The 20221-nt window shown below is 40.1% G+C and overlaps 1 protein-coding gene and 1 pseudogene across 1 annotated transcript; both read right to left on the bottom strand.

Annotated features, from left to right (window-relative positions):
* Nucleotides 1-377: 377 nt before the first annotated feature.
* Nucleotides 378-2767, bottom strand: LOC147327250 (uncharacterized). Its single transcript, XM_086297495.1, has 2 exons — nucleotides 2716-2767; nucleotides 378-1610 (listed from the first exon to the last, which is right to left on the bottom strand). The coding sequence occupies exons 1-2, from the start codon at nucleotides 2765-2767 to the stop codon at nucleotides 748-750; spliced, it is 915 nt and encodes a 304-aa protein (XP_086153621.1). The 3' UTR covers nucleotides 378-747.
* Nucleotides 2768-19049: 16282 nt separating this feature from the next.
* On the bottom strand, nucleotides 19050-20221 carry LOC147327249 (ras-related C3 botulinum toxin substrate 2-like; annotated as a pseudogene).

The raw sequence follows: 20221 nt of genomic DNA, 5'->3' as shown, positions 1-20221 counted from the left end.
TCCCTCTGTGCAGGCGGGGTCAGGACCCTCCTCACCTAGGGTGAGGAGGGTTGGTGCTGTGGCCAGTCAGGTATGAAGTGCTGAGAGTGGATCTTTGGTCCTCTGTGCAGCTCTGTCCACTCTCAGCTGCCCTGCAAAGTAATAACACAAGAAAGACGTCATTTTAACACAAAACAGCATTTTCATTGTTGGTAGCTGCAGTATGTTGTTAAAAAGCAATTTTAAACCCAACGTATACACATGAAAAATATAAATAAAGCTAAACCTACAGTGCTGCTGACATAGGATGATGATTTATACCAACTATTGGAAGAATTTTGTCTTCAATACAGTTTGTTGTCAATGTGAGGTGATAACTTACATAGTTGGAACACAGCACCACTCTCCCGTTTTTCACTTGGTCATCCATCCTTCTCATCGGGTTGGTCGGGGTAAGGCTGTCTTCTGGGTGGGGTGTTTGCTCCATCTTGGATGTTGAGTGTCTGAAGTGTTGAATTCTTAGCCACAGGCTATATCTTATGTAAAAACAAGAGACTACAGTCAGTTCACTGCATCATTTTTAAACCTTTTCTACTTATTTGTGTTGAGATTAAGTACAGACTTACCTTTGTCCTGCATGGTGAATTAGGGCTTGGGAAAAACATATATTATTCAAGAAAAAAACAATACATTTCACATGTGCAAGTCAGATGTTCTTATATCTGTAAAAACACAAAGGCAAAGTTTAAAAACACATTCTAACATAAACTAATCAGAGTCACTGTCATCAAGGGAAAGGTTAAAAAGCCTCTCCCAGAAACATCTGACTCCAAAACTACCTGAGGATGTTGAAGGGGCATCAAACTGGTCACTCACCTTGCACCTCTTTGCACTTACCTCTTCGGTGCAGATGTCTTCTCTGCTTCTCTTTTCTGAGGAAGGAGCAGCAGAGGGAGCAGAAGAGGAAGGAGCAGCAGAGGGAGCAGCTGAGGGAGGAGCAGCTGAGGAAGAAGCAGCAGAGGGAGCAGAAGAGGAAGGAGCAGCAGAGGGAGCAGAAGAGGAAGAAGCAGCAGAGGGAGCAGCAGAGAGAGCAGCAGAGAGAGCAGCTGAGGAAGAAGCAGCAGAGGGAGCAGCAGAGGGAGCAGCAGAGGGAGCAGCTGAGGGAGGAGCAGCTGGCGGATCACCAACTGGGGCAACAACTCGAGGGAAGAGTGGGGCATTGGCCTGGCCGAAAGGCGGCATGGCGATGGGGGCAGCACCTGGAGCAATAGGACGTTGCCAATCGTGCCAAAACGGCTCTGGAGGGTGCTCCCGGATGAGAGGGGAATCATCTCTCTCATCCATGGTGTCATACCCAGAGTCATCGCTAAGCCAATCCCCCCACTCTTCTGAGTCGTTCCAGTCAGATGAACTGTCAGTCTGTTCACTCACCTCTTCATCATCTACAGGTAAGTAGGGGCGGTACTCACCATACTCACCTTGCTGTTCACCGACATCTGCATCTGATGCTTCATGAGAAGAAGGTGAGGGTGAGAGAGGGATAAAATACTCACCATACTCACCTTCGCTGATACGCTGGGTATCAGTGTCCTGAGCTTCTGCAGGGCGTTCAACCACATAGTCAAGACGCCCTGTGAGGAAACAATTTTAAAATAACATTAGGAATGTAATATATATATATACACAAAGCTATATATATATATACATAAGCTATAATATATATATATATATATATATATATATATATATATATATATATATATATATATATATACACAAAGCTATATATATATATACATAAGCTATAATATATACATATATAAGCTATAATATATACACACATATATATATATATATATATATATATATATATACACACATATATATATATATATATATATATATATATATATATATATATATATATATTTATTTATTTATTTATTTTTTAAAATAAAAACACAACCTCCTTGGCAAGAGTAAGAATTGCACACACAAAGCTCTGCAGGTATGTCTGAAAATGATGGTCAAGTCAAAAACAAACAAACAGAAACTCTTAACCCAGAATCCACATTTTTAGAAATGTGCACAAGGACTGTATCTGCCATAAGGACAGGTACATCTAATCTGTGGTAAACATGCTATCCCTGTGTAAATATCCCTGTGTACAATATCTCTCTCTGCTATCTAATAAGGTTAAAAGCATTACCGTAACAGAAGATAGGTCTTAATGCCATTATTACTACTGTTTTCATATTCTTTTGATATTATTTTATTTGCATTTTTTTATCTTTGTGTTTTGCAGCAGAGAAAAAATATAGTTTATGTCAATAAAGCCTTTGATCCGGAGAAGAAAAGGATGTCAGGAGGGGACCTGGATCTGTGTGTTTACGCCTGCGTGTTCTGACCCCGCCATGACATCTTGAAGATGCCGTTACCACAGAAACTGATTTTTGGGCATTTTACAAATTTTAGTCCATTAAGCTATTTTTAACCATTTCATTTTAAAGAAAAGTGTCAAATTTGAAGCCTTCAAGTCAAAGTAACACCTTTTTTCATATTCATACATCAGTCGTTAATAATTTCTACACCTCTCCCGGAAAATTTAAAACATACAAACAATTTACGGGAAACAATCTTGAATACACATATTTGATCACGTTAAAACTTGATATTCACACTGGAACTTGTTAAATTATTACAGTAATTTACATTTAAAGAAATTTTCAAACGTACCTGCAGCGAAGTCCAGGTGACAGTCGGGGAGTCCGGGTCCACGGCGAGCCATCTTCAAACTTGAAAAACAAAAACAAGTACAAACGATCGACAGATGAAGTACTTGTTATGCGTTCAAGTTATATCCGCTTCCAGTAAAATGTTTTGCAAAACTTAGCTTTCCACAGGCTGAGGTTGGAGCAGGTCGAAACAAGTCCACGAGCAAGTGTAAACAGACGTTTGGAACCTTGTGAAGCATTTATATACCCTCAGCGGCCATGGTTACGGTTGTCAACGTGTACACGTGCACGTGATAGAACTATCCGGTTGTTCAGTCTGACCTCACTAGCCGTGTCTGGGTCTAAACTCCGCTGCAGGTCCATATATCAAACGATCACTATGGCATTACTGAGAGTTGAAAAACTGTCTAAAGTCTTTCATTTTTAATAAAATGATCAGCGTTCTGCTCTACCAGGTGTAACAATTGAGTTTAACATCCAGGCATCCATGAAAACGGAATTTATGACATTTAACAGAGTTAGAAGTTAGCAGGGCGTTAGCTCGCTAGCTTCTATCTAAATACAATATAGCATGTCCTGACTGCAGGGTTTTGGAAACAAATTCAAACGTACAGCTCTGCTATCACTTCCAGCATAAATGAAGACAGAAAACTAAACAGCAGTGACGTTTGTAGGGTTACTGAAGTTTGGCTAGCTGGTATATAATGATGTGCTACGTGACCGCTAGCGACACAGCTATGTTAGCATAATATAAACAAGCTAACTTTTTTCCACTCCATAAACGTTAATGTGAGTGTTCTCGGTGATCAGGAACAAATGTAATCGCATGGCAGGATGCTGAGATAATCCATCCACAATACGAGGTTAGTCATTCATATACTGCTGCATGGGCTGGGCTGTAGTTACATACTAAGGTTTTAAAAACTGAGCTTAAATAAATGATTAGCGGTAATAAAAGCCGAGGGAGGTCAACAGTGATCACTGACTGTTTTAGGAGCTTTTTGAGATCAAATAGAAGAAAATACATAACATTAAACATGTTAACAATACAAAAGCCATATTAAACGCAGACTACTTTAGACCCGGAAGTAGGATTCGTGCGTCACCACTGAACAGCTAAATTCGTAGGAATGTTTTAGCTTATTATTTGGATAACCACCGTCATTACAATAAATTAAATTTGTAGTCATTTAAAACACACAGGCCTACAATCAGCTGGCCTATATAAAAAACAAAAACAAAATTTGAACACAGTGCTGAGCTGCATCTCAAATTAATCTTCCAGCTCTCAGCTGACATGTACCAGAGCCCGATTGATGGATCAGTTGATCAGGATCATTGGCCTGATATAGGTCTATCATAGTGACATGGCTCTTAATCAGTAGGGTTATATGTTTCCCAATATGATATATTTTTCAAAGAACATAATGTGGATTGATTTTATTTGTTAGCTGTATGGGCAGCATTTTTGTGTATGTGATCCCTTTTCTTAAATTACATTTGCTATATACACATATTTTGCTCTCTTAGTATTTTTAGAACCTGACTAATACTGAAAACTTTAGGGTGATACTGATAAAAAGGAGTTAAAAATTTAGATACTGATACATTGGTCGATACTCTTTTTACAGATAGTATACAGATTACAGAACTTAGAATGTATACAGAAATTCATGTTTTTTGCAATGATCGTTCAAAATTGGTTTACATTTGTAAATAAATACAGCAATATATCTGCAAGATTTGACCAAATTCACCACTCTTTTATACTATGCTAAACAATCAAAGATTAGCTCATGTCTAGTTGAATGATGTTTTAAAAATGTGTTTTCCTGTAGTGTTAATCACAGTGATGTTATGAAGTAATGTATGAACCTGACGTATGATAATATTTATCTCTACAGAGGAAACATCCATCGAAGATTGAGCAGTACAATATCACTGTGGCATCAACATCTCGTCAGCGAAAGACCACAGCCACACCAAACAAGCTCTCAGCAAATACACAAGCCAAGTTACCAGACCTGATGTTGAGAGCTGCAAACAAACATGTTCCACAAGCAACTGTTGACATGCTTGTCATCAATTTCACATGTGAGGGTCTACAGCCATTTGCAGTGCTAGAACAGCCATCTTTCAAAGAATTGGTTACCACATTACAACCTCAAGCCAAAGTCATCTCCAGACCCACTGTCCGTGCCAGAATCTGTGAAGCTGCTGATCACATGAAGATGACTTTGGTTGCAGCATTGGATAAAGTCAAATTGGTTGCTACCACTACTGATTGTTGGTCAGCTCATCAGAAAAATTACCTTGGAGTCACATGCCATTGGAGGAAGAGTCCCTGGAAAGAAGATCTGCAGCACCAGCATGCAAAAGATTGAGAGGGTCTCACACATTTGACATGCTTGCTGGTGCGCTTGATGATATCCATTGCCAATACAAGATTAGAGGCAAAGTTGTAAGAACCACAACTGATAGTGGATCCAACTTTGTCAAGGCCTTCCACATGTTTGGGGCACAAAATGATGCAGATGAAGCTGAAGATGAAGCAGACCCAGAAACTCTTGACCTGACTGACCATATTGACTACCATGAGGCAAGTGCAATTCTTGATGAAGACTCTGGTTTGGAGTATCAACTCCCGCCTCATCAGCGATGTGCATGTCACCTGCTAAACCTTGTGGCAACATCTGATGCTGCCCTAGCAGAGAGCATGAATGAAACCTACAAGAGGCTCTCCCGTGCAACCTTTGCAAAATGCCAGGCCATTTGGAACAAAACTCATTTGGCTAATGAAGTGGTAGAGGACAAGTGTGAACTACAGATCATTCGTCCCAATGCAACAAAGTGGAATTCAGCCAACCTTGCCATTGAAAGGATAATACGCATCATTGATGAGAAGGGTGAAAATGCCATCAGGAGCATTTGTGAGGAGTTCAAGGTGAAAGTGTGAGTAAAATTGGACACCTACCAATATGGTTGCAAATTTTGTGAATTTTCCTTAATGGATGGTTAAAAACGTGAGCAGACTCTTAATATTAAATCAGAAGATCCCTATTATAGTCATGGTGGGTTTTGTTGTTGTGTCTTACAGGTTGAGTCCTGCAGAAGTTGCATTCCTTAGGGAGTACTGTACCACCATGAAGCCACTGGTGAAAGCTTCAAACATTCTTCAGTCTGAGTCCACTTCCTTTATGGGATGGCTCCTGCCAGTAATCCAACAACTACTGTCCAAACTTAGCAGGCTGGAGACATCAAGCAAGACATGCGTGCCACTCATCAGAGCCCTGCAAAATGGCCTTCAAAAGCGTTTTGGAGCGATGATGGAGGATCCAGAGTTGGCTGCAGCTGCAGTCCTCTTATCCAAGTTCAAGACTTCCTGGACTGACAGAGCAGATGTAACAGAGGCTGGTAAGGATTCATGTGATCCCATTTTTTTGTATTTTTACATTTGAACACATGCTTAAGTGAGTATTTCACCTAATACATTGTAAGTTATTGATGGTCTGTCCTGAATACTAAACAACAGAGCATGAGAGTGAGGATCAGCAAAGAGAGTCATCTGATGAAGATGAATTCTTCTCCAGACCAATCTCCAGAAGGCTCCAAAGTGCAGTTGAGCTTGATGGTTACCTTGCTTGTGCCACAGACACCATGGAGCTGCTGCACTCCTTCTCAGGTATCAAAAACCTCTCTCTTAAACTGAACACAGCTCTGCCTGCTTTTCTCTTGTTTGTTTATCACACATTTCGAGCCAGAAAGAGGAAACCAGCGGTGGTCGCTCTAAACAACAACAGCAGGTTAAAGCTTGATCAGCTGCTGTTAGAATTAATTTAATATTGCTTTCTAGTATCAGCTGATGTTGGCTGGAGCCACAGCTGTAACAGCTGCTGGTCATTGATATCGGTTTGGATATGTGGTGAGAGGGAAACGTGAAGATGAAACCAGCAGATGTCCTTACTGAATCATCAGAGCTGAACAGGTGATGGAGAAACAGGTTTACCTTTTAGGTGACATGGATGAGTTGAAGGGAAGTTATGAACTGTTTCTAAGAGACAAATAACATCAGGATCCTTTTCTACTGACAGCTGGTAACTGTGCAGGGACGGGTCTAGCAAAGTTTTGCAAGGGGACAGGTAACCATATACATGCACTGTTCATACAGGGAGTGCAGAATTATTAGGCAAGTTGTATTTTTGAGGAATAATTTTATTATTGAACAACAACCATGTTCTCAATGAACCCAAAAAACTCATTAATATCAAAGCTGAATGTTTTTGGAAGTAGTTTTTAGTTTTAGCTATTTTAGGGGGATATCTGTGTGTGCAGGTGACTATTACTGTGCATAATTATTAGGCAACTTAACAAAAAACAAATATATACCCATTTCAATTATTTATTTTTACCAGTGAAACCAATATAACATTTCCACATTCACAAATATACATTTCTGACATTCAAAAACAAAAACAAATCAGCGACCAATATAGCCACCTTTCTTTGCAAGGACACTCAAAAGCCTGCCATCCATGGATTCTGTCAGTGTTTTGATCTGTTCACCATCAACATTGCGTGCAGCAGCAACCACAGCCTCCCAGACACTGTTCAGAGAGGTGTACTGTTTTCCCTCCTTGTAAATCTCACATTTGATGATGGACCACAGGTTCTCAATGGGGTTCAGATCAGGCGAACAAGGTGGCCATGTCATTAGTTTTTCTTCTTTTATACCCTTTCTTGCCAGCCACGCTGTGGAGTACTTGGACGCGTGTGATGGAGCATTGTCCTGCATGGAAATCATGTTTTTCTTGAAGGATGCAGACTTCTTCCTGTACCACTGCTTGAAGAAGGTGTCTTCCAGAAACTGGCAGTAGGACTGGGAGTTGAGCTTGACTCCATCCTCAACCCGAAAAGGCCCCACAAGCTCATCTTTGATGATACCAGCCCAAACCAGTACTCCACCTCCACCTTGCTGGCGTCTGAGTCGGACTGGAGCTCTCTGCCCTTTACCAATCCAGCCACGGGCCCATCCATCTGGCCCATCAAGACTCACTCTCATTTCATCAGTCCATAAAACCTTAGAAAAATCAGTCTTGAGATATTTCTTGGCCCAGTCTTGACGTTTCAGCTTGTGTGTCTTGTTCAGTGGTGGTCGTCTTTCAGCCTTTCTTACCTTGGCCATGTCTCTGAGTATTGCACACCTTGTGCTTTTGGGCACTCCAGTGATGTTGCAGCTCTGAAATATGGCCAAACTGGTGGCAAGTGGCATCTTGGCAGCTGCACGCTTGACTTTTCTCAGTTCATGGGCAGTTATTTTGCGCCTTGGTTTTTCCACACGCTTCTTGCGACCCTGTTGACTATTTTGAATGAAATGCTTGATTGTTCGATGATCACGCTTCAGAAGCTTTGCAATTTTGAGACTGCTGCATCCCTCTGCAAGATATCTCACCATTTTTGACTTTTCTGAGCCTGTCAAGTCCTTCTTTTGACCCATTTTGCCAAAGGAAGGGACGTTGCCTAATAATTATGCACACCTGATATAGGGTGTTGATGTCATTAGACCACACCCCTTCTCATTACAGAGATTCACATCACCTAATATGCTTAATTGGTAGTAGGCTTTCGAGCCTATACAGCTTGGAGTAAGACAACATGCATGAAGAGGATGATGTGGACAAAATACTCATTTGCCTAATAATTCTGCACTCCCTGTAAGATTGGGGAAACCTGCAGTCAGCTGAGACTGAAGAAGTCAATTGGATGAGTGACGAAACGTTTTTCCCACAAAACGTAAAGTCCAGATGAACAGAATCAACTTTTGGAGATACTATATAGCTCATGCTAACATCACATCTTCACATTTTTCTTTTTAGAGGTAACAATAACTTTGCATTCTCGCTACTCACCATGCTCTAAAACAGGTATATGTTAGCAATGACAACATTTAACAAATGTTTTTAAAATTCTAGCCGTGCTAATTAGCCTTAGGATTGGTTGAGGTCTGTGAAAGCCTTTGGAACAAAATCAGTCTTGTAAAGCTCACTATTTTCCAGCTGAGCCTATAGCACATTTGTTAAAGTCAGTCCGGATTGTACAGCTTCTAATCAGAAACAATTAAAGTTTGTTTCTTTTTTTTCTGCTCATCAATCTTTTTCTGTAACCAGGATACCTGGAAAGTCTTAAATAACTCATGTTAAAATGTTGCAGTGCTGTAGAGTGGGGTCATGTTAACAATCCATTCAAACTTGTGGTCTTCAAGGTCAACTTTAAGATTTATTGGTTGAAAATTGACAAAAAGCTTTAGAACTTAGAAACTATCATTCCTACAACTGTGCTGTGTATATGTCACAACATATAGCAGGAACCTATAAAGGTAACTGACCTTTGACCTCTCCTTCAAGAAGGTACATGTAATGTCCACAGTGATTAGACATACTTAATAAAACAGTGTGGGGCACAGAGTATTGTTGTGCATCAGTGTGGAACATGTCAGTAACACTGAGGGTTACACACACTTTGCCAGGTACACCTGTTCACCTGCTCGTTAAACACAAATGTCTAGTGAACCAATCAGACGTCAGCAAATTAAAGTATTTAAGCATACAGACATGTTCATGATGACCTGCTGAAGGTCAAAGCAAGTATCAGAATGGGGGAAAGAGATTGCGTGGTTGTTGGTGCCAGATGGGCTGGTCTGAGTATTTCAGAAACTGCTCATCCAATGAGCTCACAAAATTACCTCCACAGTTTACAGACTGTAGTGGCAATCCAACCAGCAAAAGGCCACCTGAGGGAATTTGAGGTATTTCCAACTCATCCTGGTGATGAGGTCAAACACAACCAGTACTTTTAACACTTTATCAATTATTTACCAATTTAAAAAACAACTTGTGGTAACTTATTTTTTAATTTTGCTGCAGACAAGTTGAATGAATGCTTACTGGATCTAGAACACCATTTAGATCATAACAGCTCCTGATCAGGATGAATTTCATTTTCAAATCAAATTTCATGTCGCAGTTTCACAATTTTGTAACATATTATTTCAAAGCTTGCTTATGGGCTTGTTTTGGAGCAGACCAACAGTCAGGCTCGTCTTCACCCTTACTGTCAGACTCTGAATTGATGGTTCTGCTATATCTCACCTGGCTGAGTGGGGACACATGTACTAAAGGTTAGAGTTCCCACTGCAGGAGCTTGGGTTTGAGTCTGCCCTCGACCGTTTCCTGTGTGCCATACCGCCTCACTCTCTCCCCACCTTCCTGCCTCATGTTCTGAAATCTCTTCCTCTCCATCATCTTTGAGTTTCTTTGAGTGGAGCTTCTTTTGCAGCTGTGACAAAATATAGAACGGTTTCTGCAACCAGGGGAGTAAAATGTGCTGCAGTGTGAGGGCGCACAGGTGTAGGTGTGGAATTTTACATATAAATATTATAGTTTACTTCATGCACAAGAAATGTAAACATTTAATCTAACCCACTTTTCATCAACTACATAACCTTTATTGGAGAGTACATTCATAAATTGTGTGTATCACACACACAAACACACATCCACTAAACTCTCTCGTTCTATATCTCTCCCTCTCTCTGGTGAATGATGGAAGTTTGGTGGACTGTGTGGTTTGTCTGGCTGAAAGTTGTGTTTTTTTTATGTGTGGCGTGTTGTGAGGCTGATGATGAGTTAGTGTAATTGTGTATGGTGTTGTTAGTGTAGTTTATGTGGCGTTAGTGGTTTTTCCTGGATGCAGAGCAGGTCAGTATGCCGTGGACTTTTACACCACCATGTTAGGGATGGAGTAAAGTAACAAAGCTTGCGTGGAGAAGCTGCTGCAGGGGCTTCCTCAGCTGAGCTCTGAGGACAGAGCTGTCCTGGATGCTAACTTTTCTTTGGAGGAGATTAGTGCTGCTGCTGGTCAGCTGGCTCCTGCACAGGGTGGGCTGCCTGCAGACTTCTGTAAAAGACTGTTACTGGCATCGAGTCATCATGTGGGGCTCTCTCTTCTCCCTAAAAAACAGAGATTTGTCTCTGCTTAGAACTGGAGACGTGGCTCTGTTATGCACAGATTACTAACTTCCTTCAAAGGTACTGGCCACCAGGCCGAAACACTTTGTGAAATGAATCACTCACAGAGATCAGTCGTACTGTGTACCACACAGCTCTAATGTGAACAAGAGTTTTCTCATGAGAGACTTGGTAGTTATTTGTAAATTTCACAGTTTGATGTTGGAATAATTTCTTTAGATTAAGAGAAAGTGTTTGATAGGACTGACAATCTTTTTTGTTTTTCCATTATGAGAAGTTTTGCTTTTTGGAGGTGGATTTTTGTCACTTTTGGGGCTGTTGTATCAGGCGGCTTTCTGTTTTGTAAAAGTGGATGATGGGCTGAGCTGCCCAGTGTAAGTTTGGAGAGGATCTAACTGGAATGTCCTGTTTCTGGAATATATATTGATATTGGTATATTTGTTAGAAATGTAATCTTTGTTGAATGTTTTAAGAGATAAATAAGCAAAGTTATCTGGATTTATGTTGCCAGGTTTATGTCGGAGGCCTCTGCTGGTGTTGTCATTGTTTTTCTGTTTTCATTACAGATCAGAGTGATGTGGACTTTCTCAAAAGATGTTTAGATTTGTATGAGAACCTTCAGCAAAGGTGAGCTGGTGAAAAAATATGGTGTAACAGGTTTGTTGGTGGTCATATAGACTTTTTTTTTTTTTTTAGGAAAAGAAGAGTCTCGGAGGTTGCCATGGAGACGGTCTGTGTCAGACTGTCTAAACCAAAAATGGATGCTGTACATACACTGATAAATGTCATTTCTGGAGTGGCCAGATTGAAATCCAGAGAAAACTATGCTAGAGGTGAAAGGTCAAACGTTGGTCATCATGTTGAGATTTTTTTAATACCACAGACTGACAAAGAAAAGTGAAATTTGTGAATTTTAAAGGTGCAAGATGTGCTGTGTTCAGTTGCAGGGCCTTGCCTTTTATTTCATTTGTCTTTGGTTTTTATTTGTGCTCTTGTAATTATTTTGTGATAAAACTTTTTCTATTTTGAGATCAAGATTCAAGTGGAAATCTTTGTGTGTCTGTCTCTCTCCCTTGGTTTCTGTAGAGGTACAGTGTGGGGGCGCCTGGATAAATGTTAAACAGAAGCTAGATGTAGTGTTCCTCCACTGTCCATTAAGGATATGAGGAAAAGAAATGGTCAAGAACAAAGTGTATGGTGTATTTATAAAAGAAAATGGCTTTTAAATTGTATACCAAAACCACCACCAGAAAGTCAACTACAACTTGTTACATAATCATCATGACTGTTGTATCAGTTTAACAGTTTATGGGTTGACTTCTTTCAGTTCATTCACTGTTTACATCATGAAGGAAAAAGAAGGCAACAGGCTGAGAAATGAAGCTGTTGTGTGTCTTTGTGGCCACACGGGGGCAGTGCTGCATAAATAGTAGAATCTCTTCCTGGACACTTTTTCTAGACCTCTTTTTAAATGACTAATAAAGACAACAACAAAATGAATTACATCAGGATCTGATATGGTTTTGTTTTTTTGTTGAGCTTTATATATTTCAGAATGCCTAGAGTTTGTTTGTTTCCCATGTTTTGTGATACAGAACATCTCCTCTCAGACGGCTGTTGTCTCATAATGGGTCATTACCTGGTCTGATGGGGTGTTTGTTCCATTTATAAATCAAGTGATTGATTTGTGAAATGAGAGATGGCCTCTGACCTACTGACTGGTGTCTGATCTTCTCTGCTCCCCTCAAATTTGACAACTACTCAGCTAATGTGATGGTGGACAGGAAGTCACTAAACCTGGGACTCTGGAAACACATTTCTAGGGATAAAAAGTTAATGTAGATCGTTTCAGGAGATAAATATGAAATGATCGATTTGGTGATTATACTAATATAGTAAGAAAATAATGCATGAAAAAAAGATTTTTTATCTATACACTTAAGCAACGACCAGAGTCTTAGAATTGCGCTTTCACCAGGTTTTACTTGACTGAACAACAGAACTTCTCTGTCTCCTTTATAAGGGGTCACATCCTGAGTTACACAATGAGTCTTTCAAATGTGTGCGATAACCCACTGCATGTGTAGTCGTGCTGAGACCGCGTGGTCTTATTTTTATTACCCCTTGATTCAGCTGTGACCTGCTTATCAAGTCTTTTTACAAGTACATCATAATTATCTGCTCTGTGCAGACATAAGTTGAGCAATGGTTTAACAAACTTTCCCATCAAAAACATGAAGGTTTAGCTTTAAGCTTATTTGTCCAAACAACAAAGGATAAACTGCCAGCACCTGGACTGAAACAGAACATAGTAGTGTTGGATGTAAGTAAAGGAAATACAAGCATAACTGTGACTATGGAACAAATCTCCTTCAATGTTAAACCTTAATGTTAACCTGATTGTGTTTATTAGAAAAATCAGCCATTACAGTGTCTGTGATTGCTTCACATAGTTAACTCTGGTTGTCTGTGGGTTTGTGTCAAATTTGGAGTGAACAAAAGCATAAAAACTGTGGAAGATGCAGACTGTGAAAGTCTAGTTTATTTCATGAATACAATTATTTTTTACAGTCGCTAGAACAAAGTAGCGTACATTCATGATAAAGTAAATACCACAACACAACATGGACAGTAAGAAGTAAACTGAATTGTCTTAGAACTTATTATATTCTTTAAGCTTAAAAGCAACACCCAGGATTAGACTGTTTGTGTTTTAAGCCTTTTATTCAAAGCTAGTATGTGTCAACACTTCTTTCTGCCAGCAGCATTATTGAAGTGACACTTTAACGACACTTTACCTGCTGATGCTTCACATCACAATCTTTATGACGAAAAAGCTCAGATGTCTGTGCTGTCACTTGTTATGAAAATGGACAGAACCTGGGCTCAGGCTTCCTCTTCTTCTTTCCTTCCTCTTTAATAATAACCATAGATCAGTAAAATAGCCATATTTTTAAACAAATGATTGTGATGAAGAGAATTTTTTTTCCAGTGTGCATGAACTCAAAATCTTTTAAGTTTAAATCTTTTTTGTTTACCAACAACTGGGCAAATCCAAACTTGATGTACCAGGTCAACTCAGCTCCTGCCTTGACCTCCCCTCTGCTGAGCGTACACACACACACACACACACACACACACACACACACACACACACACACACACACAACATAAAGCAACATTAAATAACGGATCTTTCATCTGAAATAATTACAGTTTGTATAAATTTACACTGAAGACCAAAATACACACACATACATAAAACACATAAATCACTTAAACCTATTAAAACACATGGAAAATTACCTCATTTGTTGTGCTATTCAAAGATGTGTATGTGTGTGTATTCAGGCCAAGTCATAAAGAAAACAATAGAGGTCAATATACTTTATGTTCTACAGTCGCTGCAGATTAATGAAATATAGTGGAAACCTGAAGATCCTAGGTATAGTAGTTTGTGGGAAATAAATACAGTGAAGTGACCATTTAGCTCTTGTGGCATGAAACTGCTTAGTGCATTATTATTTGCTTTTCTACAATATGATATTTGTTTAATAATTGATTAATTTAGTGCATAAAATAGTTGATAAATAAAATGTTAAATATCTAATCATCATATCAAAAATCATATATTTGGAGGGAGTGTCTTTGACACATGCTGACTGCATTCTTCTTATAACCAGAACAGGAAGTGAGATCAGAGGAGAACAAGAGTGAGCAGTTTGGTGAAAGGAACAGGAAGGATGAAGAAGAGGTGAACATCCACACAGTTTAAAAGGAGACATCATGGCACAATAAGAGCACAAGCTCTAAGATGAAGACTGGTAATGATTAAAAACTGCACTAAATAGTATCATTCTGTGACTTCACACTTTAGGTAGTGCATAACATTTACCACTTTATATTAATTTTACTATATGTTTAAATAAATAAAAACAAATAACTTTAAAAGGTGCTGTTATTGAGTGAAAACTCAAAAGACTTCAGGGCTGGGGAGGAAAAGGGAGAAAGATGGAGGAACACAGCACACATAAGAAACAGGTAAGAGTGGACATGAAGTCAAAGTCAGCGACATGTCCGATAATAAAGACCTTCCACCTGGCTACATACAGTGGGGCAAAAAAGTATTTAGTCAGCCACCGATTGTGCAAGTTCCCCCACCTAAAATGATGACAGAGGTCAGTAATTTGCACCAGAGGTACACTTCAACTGTGAGAGACAGAATGTGAAAAAAAAATCCATGAATTCACATGGTAGGATTTGTAAAGAATTTATTCGTAAATCAGGGTGGAAAATAAGTATTTGGTCACCTCAAACATGGAAAATCTCTGGCTCTCACAGACCTGTAACGTCTTCTGTAAGACGCGTTTCTGTCCCCGAGTGAAACTGGTTCACCCGAAAGATAAAACGCCAAAACACAGACTTAACAATGTGGTGTATGCTGTACAGTGCAGCGAGGAATGCCCAGACCTCTACATTGGAGAGACCAAACAGCCACTTCACAAGTGCATGGCACAACACAGAAGAGCCACCTCCACAGGACAAGACTCAGCAGTCCATCTGCATCTTAAGGATAAAGGACACTCTTTCGAGGATGCCAATGTTCACATTTTGGACAGAGAGGACAGATGGTTTGAAAGAGGAGTGAAAGAAGCCATCTATGTCCACTGTGAGCGACCATCTTTGAACAGAGGCGGGGGTTTACGACACCAACTCTCTGCCATCTATAATCCAGTTTCGAGTTCCCTCCCCAGACGCCTTAACGCCCACTCACATCCTGGGCCATCTGATCTCAGGAATTCGCATGATAAGGTGGGGCCAGGTTTCACAATGAACTCACCCGAAACTCTGGCTGATTGGGACCCACGCCCAGTTTCACACCTTGGCTCAGGCGATTAGAGGATCATCAGGGGGTCCTTTTGTCCCTCTGTGGGGGGATACTCCCACTAGGTCTATATCTGGGACTCTCCACCATTTGACCTTAGAACTAAAGAAGCTTCTCGGATGAGAGGTGAAACGTCTTCAAGTAACTTACAGTTTTCTACAGACGCTAGGACACATTTCCCAATACTTAGGTCACGTTTGCAAAACTCCTCACACAGTGAGCACAACAGAAGTCTATGTGGGCTAAACTGAGGACCAGTTATCATTGTTTTGGCACAAAATGCATTCAATGACTACATCTCTCAAATTTCATGAATTATCTTCTCACTCAGACACAACAACTGCCAAAAACCTTTGTACGTGCAGGACATTTTGCATGTGCTTACATACTGTTTTCAAAACTGTTAAACTTATGGCCAAAACAATAACACAATGCAAAACTTGAAAAGACAGCAAAATCCAACAGCAATATTTTATTGACACATATTTTAAATCTAAAAATGCAGTTTAACCAGCCACAGCTGATTCTCATTGTAGATGAACATCTACACAGGTGTTACTCCTTCAATTTTTCAACTCCTTCAATTCTGGCAGCCAGAAGATTCTTTCCTAGGTGTATTGCCCTAGATGACATAAGATGTGATGTGGATGAGAACCTGTGGCCAAATGGAGAAGACCGAGTAGATTAGCATTACTATTGTATGAGTATCAGTGGATGGTGTGTATACAAATTCTTGTATTTTGGGATTACTTAGTGCAGAAAAATAAAAATACATAAACAAATATTAATGAATTCTGCATGATGTCTGATTCATTCCAGTAACATATATTGAAATTATAAACAGAGATGTTTCCTTGTTTTACACAGGAAAACACTGTGTAATGCTACATGTTGTTAGTGTTTTTTAGGTCATTGTTTTGTGGGTGACAAAGTGTGTTTGTCGGCTGTCAACCTTTGCTAGTGTTCTGGAGGAATGTGTTCATTTGAGACCTGAATGAAGTGTTTTGGTAGTTGTAGTGCATTTTGAATGTGAAATGAACTGCTTTGCCAGGCTGACGGTCAGTTAGGAGAATTGTGTGAAGAGTTTTGCAAAAGTGACCTAAGTATTGAGACATGTGTCCTAGCGTCTGTAAAAAACTGTAAAGAAGTCCAGACGCTTTTCTTTGCAAGCTCCTTTGACTACAATGACCTGGATGACTGAGAACCTTCACAGACATGAAGGTGTTTTGGCAAAAAAGCTGGTCAAACATTAAACTGCAAAACTGAAAGTGCTGTTTGAGTCTGAACATTTTCAACTCACCACCAGAAAAAGATGCTGTTCTCCACAATATGTAAATAAGGATAGAGTATAGGCGATATCAGCAGCTGTATCAAAATGAGAATTTTATATCCCCCATAGTTGAGTATAGGCATTCAATCCAAAAGGTCACATGTTGTGGAGAAATAATGTGAATCTTTTGTGCAATCAAATGTTTTATTTTAATTTTAATAGCACAACAAATAATACATTTGTTAATAAATCTTATTCAGACACAAGTTTGCTTGTTGCTTGCTTCCTCACAAACGACCATTTCTGCTCCTTACATTCATCACCCTGAAAACAGCACAGTGAACAAATCATACTGAAACACTGTGTTTATTTCAGTTACAAAAGTTATTTTTATTTTAGGTTTCATGAAACACATATATATTGTTGGCAGTACTTTAGATGAAGGCAGCATGCTGCTCTCAGACTTACACTTAAACTCAAAGGGTCTATAATCTCTAAACTGATATATTTTACAAAGAAATCCTGTCTGGGCAGCGTCTGGATTTGGACTGAAGAGCTCGTTGGCATTTCTAAAACAATAGCAAACCTGCACACCATACATTGTTTTGTTTTTTGTTTTGTTTAAAGTTGTAGATATACATTAGAGACATGGCAGATTTGCATATATTCTTCAGGGTCTGCAGTCCTTTTCTCTTCTTCTGTGCTCCTGTGAGAATCTAAAACAAAGGTCACATAAATCATGGGGTTAAATTGATGCCTGTGGGACAAAATTACTCCAACAATATTCAGGACAAATTTATTTTTCCTCTGCAAAAAAATGAAATTGAGTACAAAGCATGTGAAACTTTTCTGTCTTGTGTTGTGTTCATTTATGTCTTTTCTTTTCTCTTTAATGTTTCTGTCCATTATATGTGCAAGAACAAACTTCTGAATCACCTCTTAGTGATAAGTGTCTACAGTTTCCTTTCTCGTTTGGCTCTGGACGAAGGCAGTCGCACTTTTCTCCTCTCCCTCTTCCTTCTCTTTCCTGCTTGGCTTCTCAATGTCCTTGTCTAGTCTCGTCTACTTTTCTACTTTTGCCCTGGATGACTCTCACGGTCTGTTACAACCTAAAAGAGGAATTATGGATTTGAACAACTGGTCCCTGAATGCAATTGACACGCTCTTCTCAACGAGAAGCCTGGGCTTGAGTAAGTCCGAGTGTCCTTTCCTGCCGGATACACAATGGACGGGTGGAGGAACTGGAGGGTCGTGTGCCTGGCGGGACTGTCAATCGAGAACATTGTAGACATCTACCTTTTCGGAACCATGATAACAGGGTTCTTGCTGTTCGGAGTTGGCTTGGCCCTGGCTTATCAGAGATAGCAGAATTGGCTTTCCAAAACCCCACAAGGCTGCCCGCTGTGATGGAAATGATGGGACGGGTCGTGACTTCTCAAAATGGGCTCATTGAACGCAGCACGGATAAGATCTTGGAGAAGCTCACGGCAGTCTCTGCTCTCTGAGCACAAGATTGATAACATCTCAGAGAAGCTCTCCAACGGGAGACTGAGAGACCAGTTAGACCAACTGTGAAATTGACATGCAGTTGTTCGCACTAAAGGAAAACCACCATCATTTCATGCAGCTACCATATCGGTGTCAGCTGTGGTCTCAAGGCTGGAGCTGATACGTATGTATGTTCGGGGGGTCCAATTTCACTGCAGATGTAAACATTGCATGTGACAAATAAAAGGCTTGATTGAATAGCTTCAGACTTATGTTCAAAGAAAAGAAAAGAAGCCCTCAAACCTCTACTCTACTTTATGTGTTGATTTAATGAGCGAGTTCACTTTGTTTCTCTCTTCTCTCAAACGTCTAATCTCTCTTCCTCCTCTTCCTCTGTGTTTTATTCAGTCGTACCGTTTACAGCAGCGAGCAGGGCTTCTTCTTGACCTTGGCGGGCTGAGGGCAGAGGACGGCACGAATGGCCTCATCAAACACAGTCTTCAGACCACGCTGGGTCAAGGCTGAGCACTCCAGGTATTTGACTGCATCTATACATGCGAAGACACATATATGTTAATAAAAGAAGAGAAAGAACTACAAAGACAAAGTAAGAGAAGAAAGGTTTGCTGGTAGTGGAGAAGAATAAGTTCAACTTTCAAAGAACACTATAGTCAACTACAGCTACTATACTTTTACTGTGATGCCAGGAAATGAGGGGAATAACAAAAATTTGCAGAGGCAGTCAGGCTACAAAGTTCTCTAGCATCTTCATCTGCTAGTTTCATATCTTCACTGGTGAGGAGAGCTTCAAATCTTAAAGTGCTTTTCAAGCAAATAAAGTAAGAGTGACTGACCTATCTCCTTAGCCAGAGCTAGGCCCTGTGGATAGGTGATAGGCGCCAGCTTCTTGTCCTTCAGTTTCTCAATGGTATCCTTTTCATCCCTCAGATCCAGCTTAGTGCCAACCAGGATGATGGGCGTGGAGGGGCAGTGGTGACGGACCTCAGGGTACCACTGGCAGAATACAGAGTAAAGGAAAACTAAATAAGAGGCAAGAAAGGGGAACACGCAAAATCAAGGAACGTGTTAGAGGCAAAAAACAGAATCAAAGGTGGAGGGAGATGAAGCTCTGATGCCAGGTGTTACAGAAAGGTGGATGAAGGCATGAAAAACAAAAGATATGCTGTAGCTATTAAAGATTAGAGAAATACATCATCCAACTTTCACCCACAGCATCAATCATTCATTCACATCAATTATTAGACCTGTTTAGGCTTTTTCTCCATTTTGTAATCCAAGTACCTATTTTTTTTCTCTATAATAAATTACTGCTTTTGTTCTGTTTGTTCTTTTTTACATTTTGTTCCTCGGCAGCTGAGAGACAGGCCTCATAAAAAACAGCCAAAACTCACCTTAGCTCTGACGTTCTCATAGGATGCCGGGCTAACCAGGGAGAAGCAGATTAGGAAAACATCCTGGATGGAGAGACAAGGAGACAAAGAATTAGAATAGCTGCTGCAGTTTTAATTAGCTGACATGTTATATAAGTTCTGTCTGTGTAACTTTATGTCCATTAGTTACTGTGTGTGCCTGTGTGTGTATGTGTGATTCTGTACCGTCTGTGGCTAGGACAGTGGGCGGAGCCTGTCATAATCTTCCTGTCCAGCTGTATCCCAGAGGCCCAGGTTGACCGGCTTGCTGTCCACCATCACATTAGCTGAATATTTGTCGAATCTGTGGGGAGAGTAGAGAAGGTCAGCGATCAGCCAACAAGTCATAGGCAACCTTTCATTTCATTGGTTATTCATTCATTCAACAATCTTTCAATTCACTGATTGTT

Source organism: Aulonocara sp. 'chitande type north' Nkhata Bay, linkage group LG6 (genome assembly GCF_057382095.1).
Source record: "Aulonocara sp. 'chitande type north' Nkhata Bay isolate Kocher_YH1m ecotype deep benthic linkage group LG6, A_spYH_male_GT1.1, whole genome shotgun sequence".
Classification (NCBI taxonomy): Eukaryota; Metazoa; Chordata; class Actinopteri; order Cichliformes; family Cichlidae; genus Aulonocara; species Aulonocara sp. 'chitande type north' Nkhata Bay.
This window is presented reverse-complemented; position numbering and strand designations above follow the sequence as displayed.

Coding starts and splice junctions, on each gene's coding strand:
- LOC147327250 (XM_086297495.1), bottom strand. CDS start 2,767: ATGGCTCGCCGTGGACCCGGACTCCCCGACTGTCACCTGGACTTCGCT. Junction 1,611..2,715: donor TCACCTGGACTTCGCTGCAG/GTACGTTTGAAA, acceptor GTTTCCTCACAG/GGCGTCTTGACTATGTGGTT.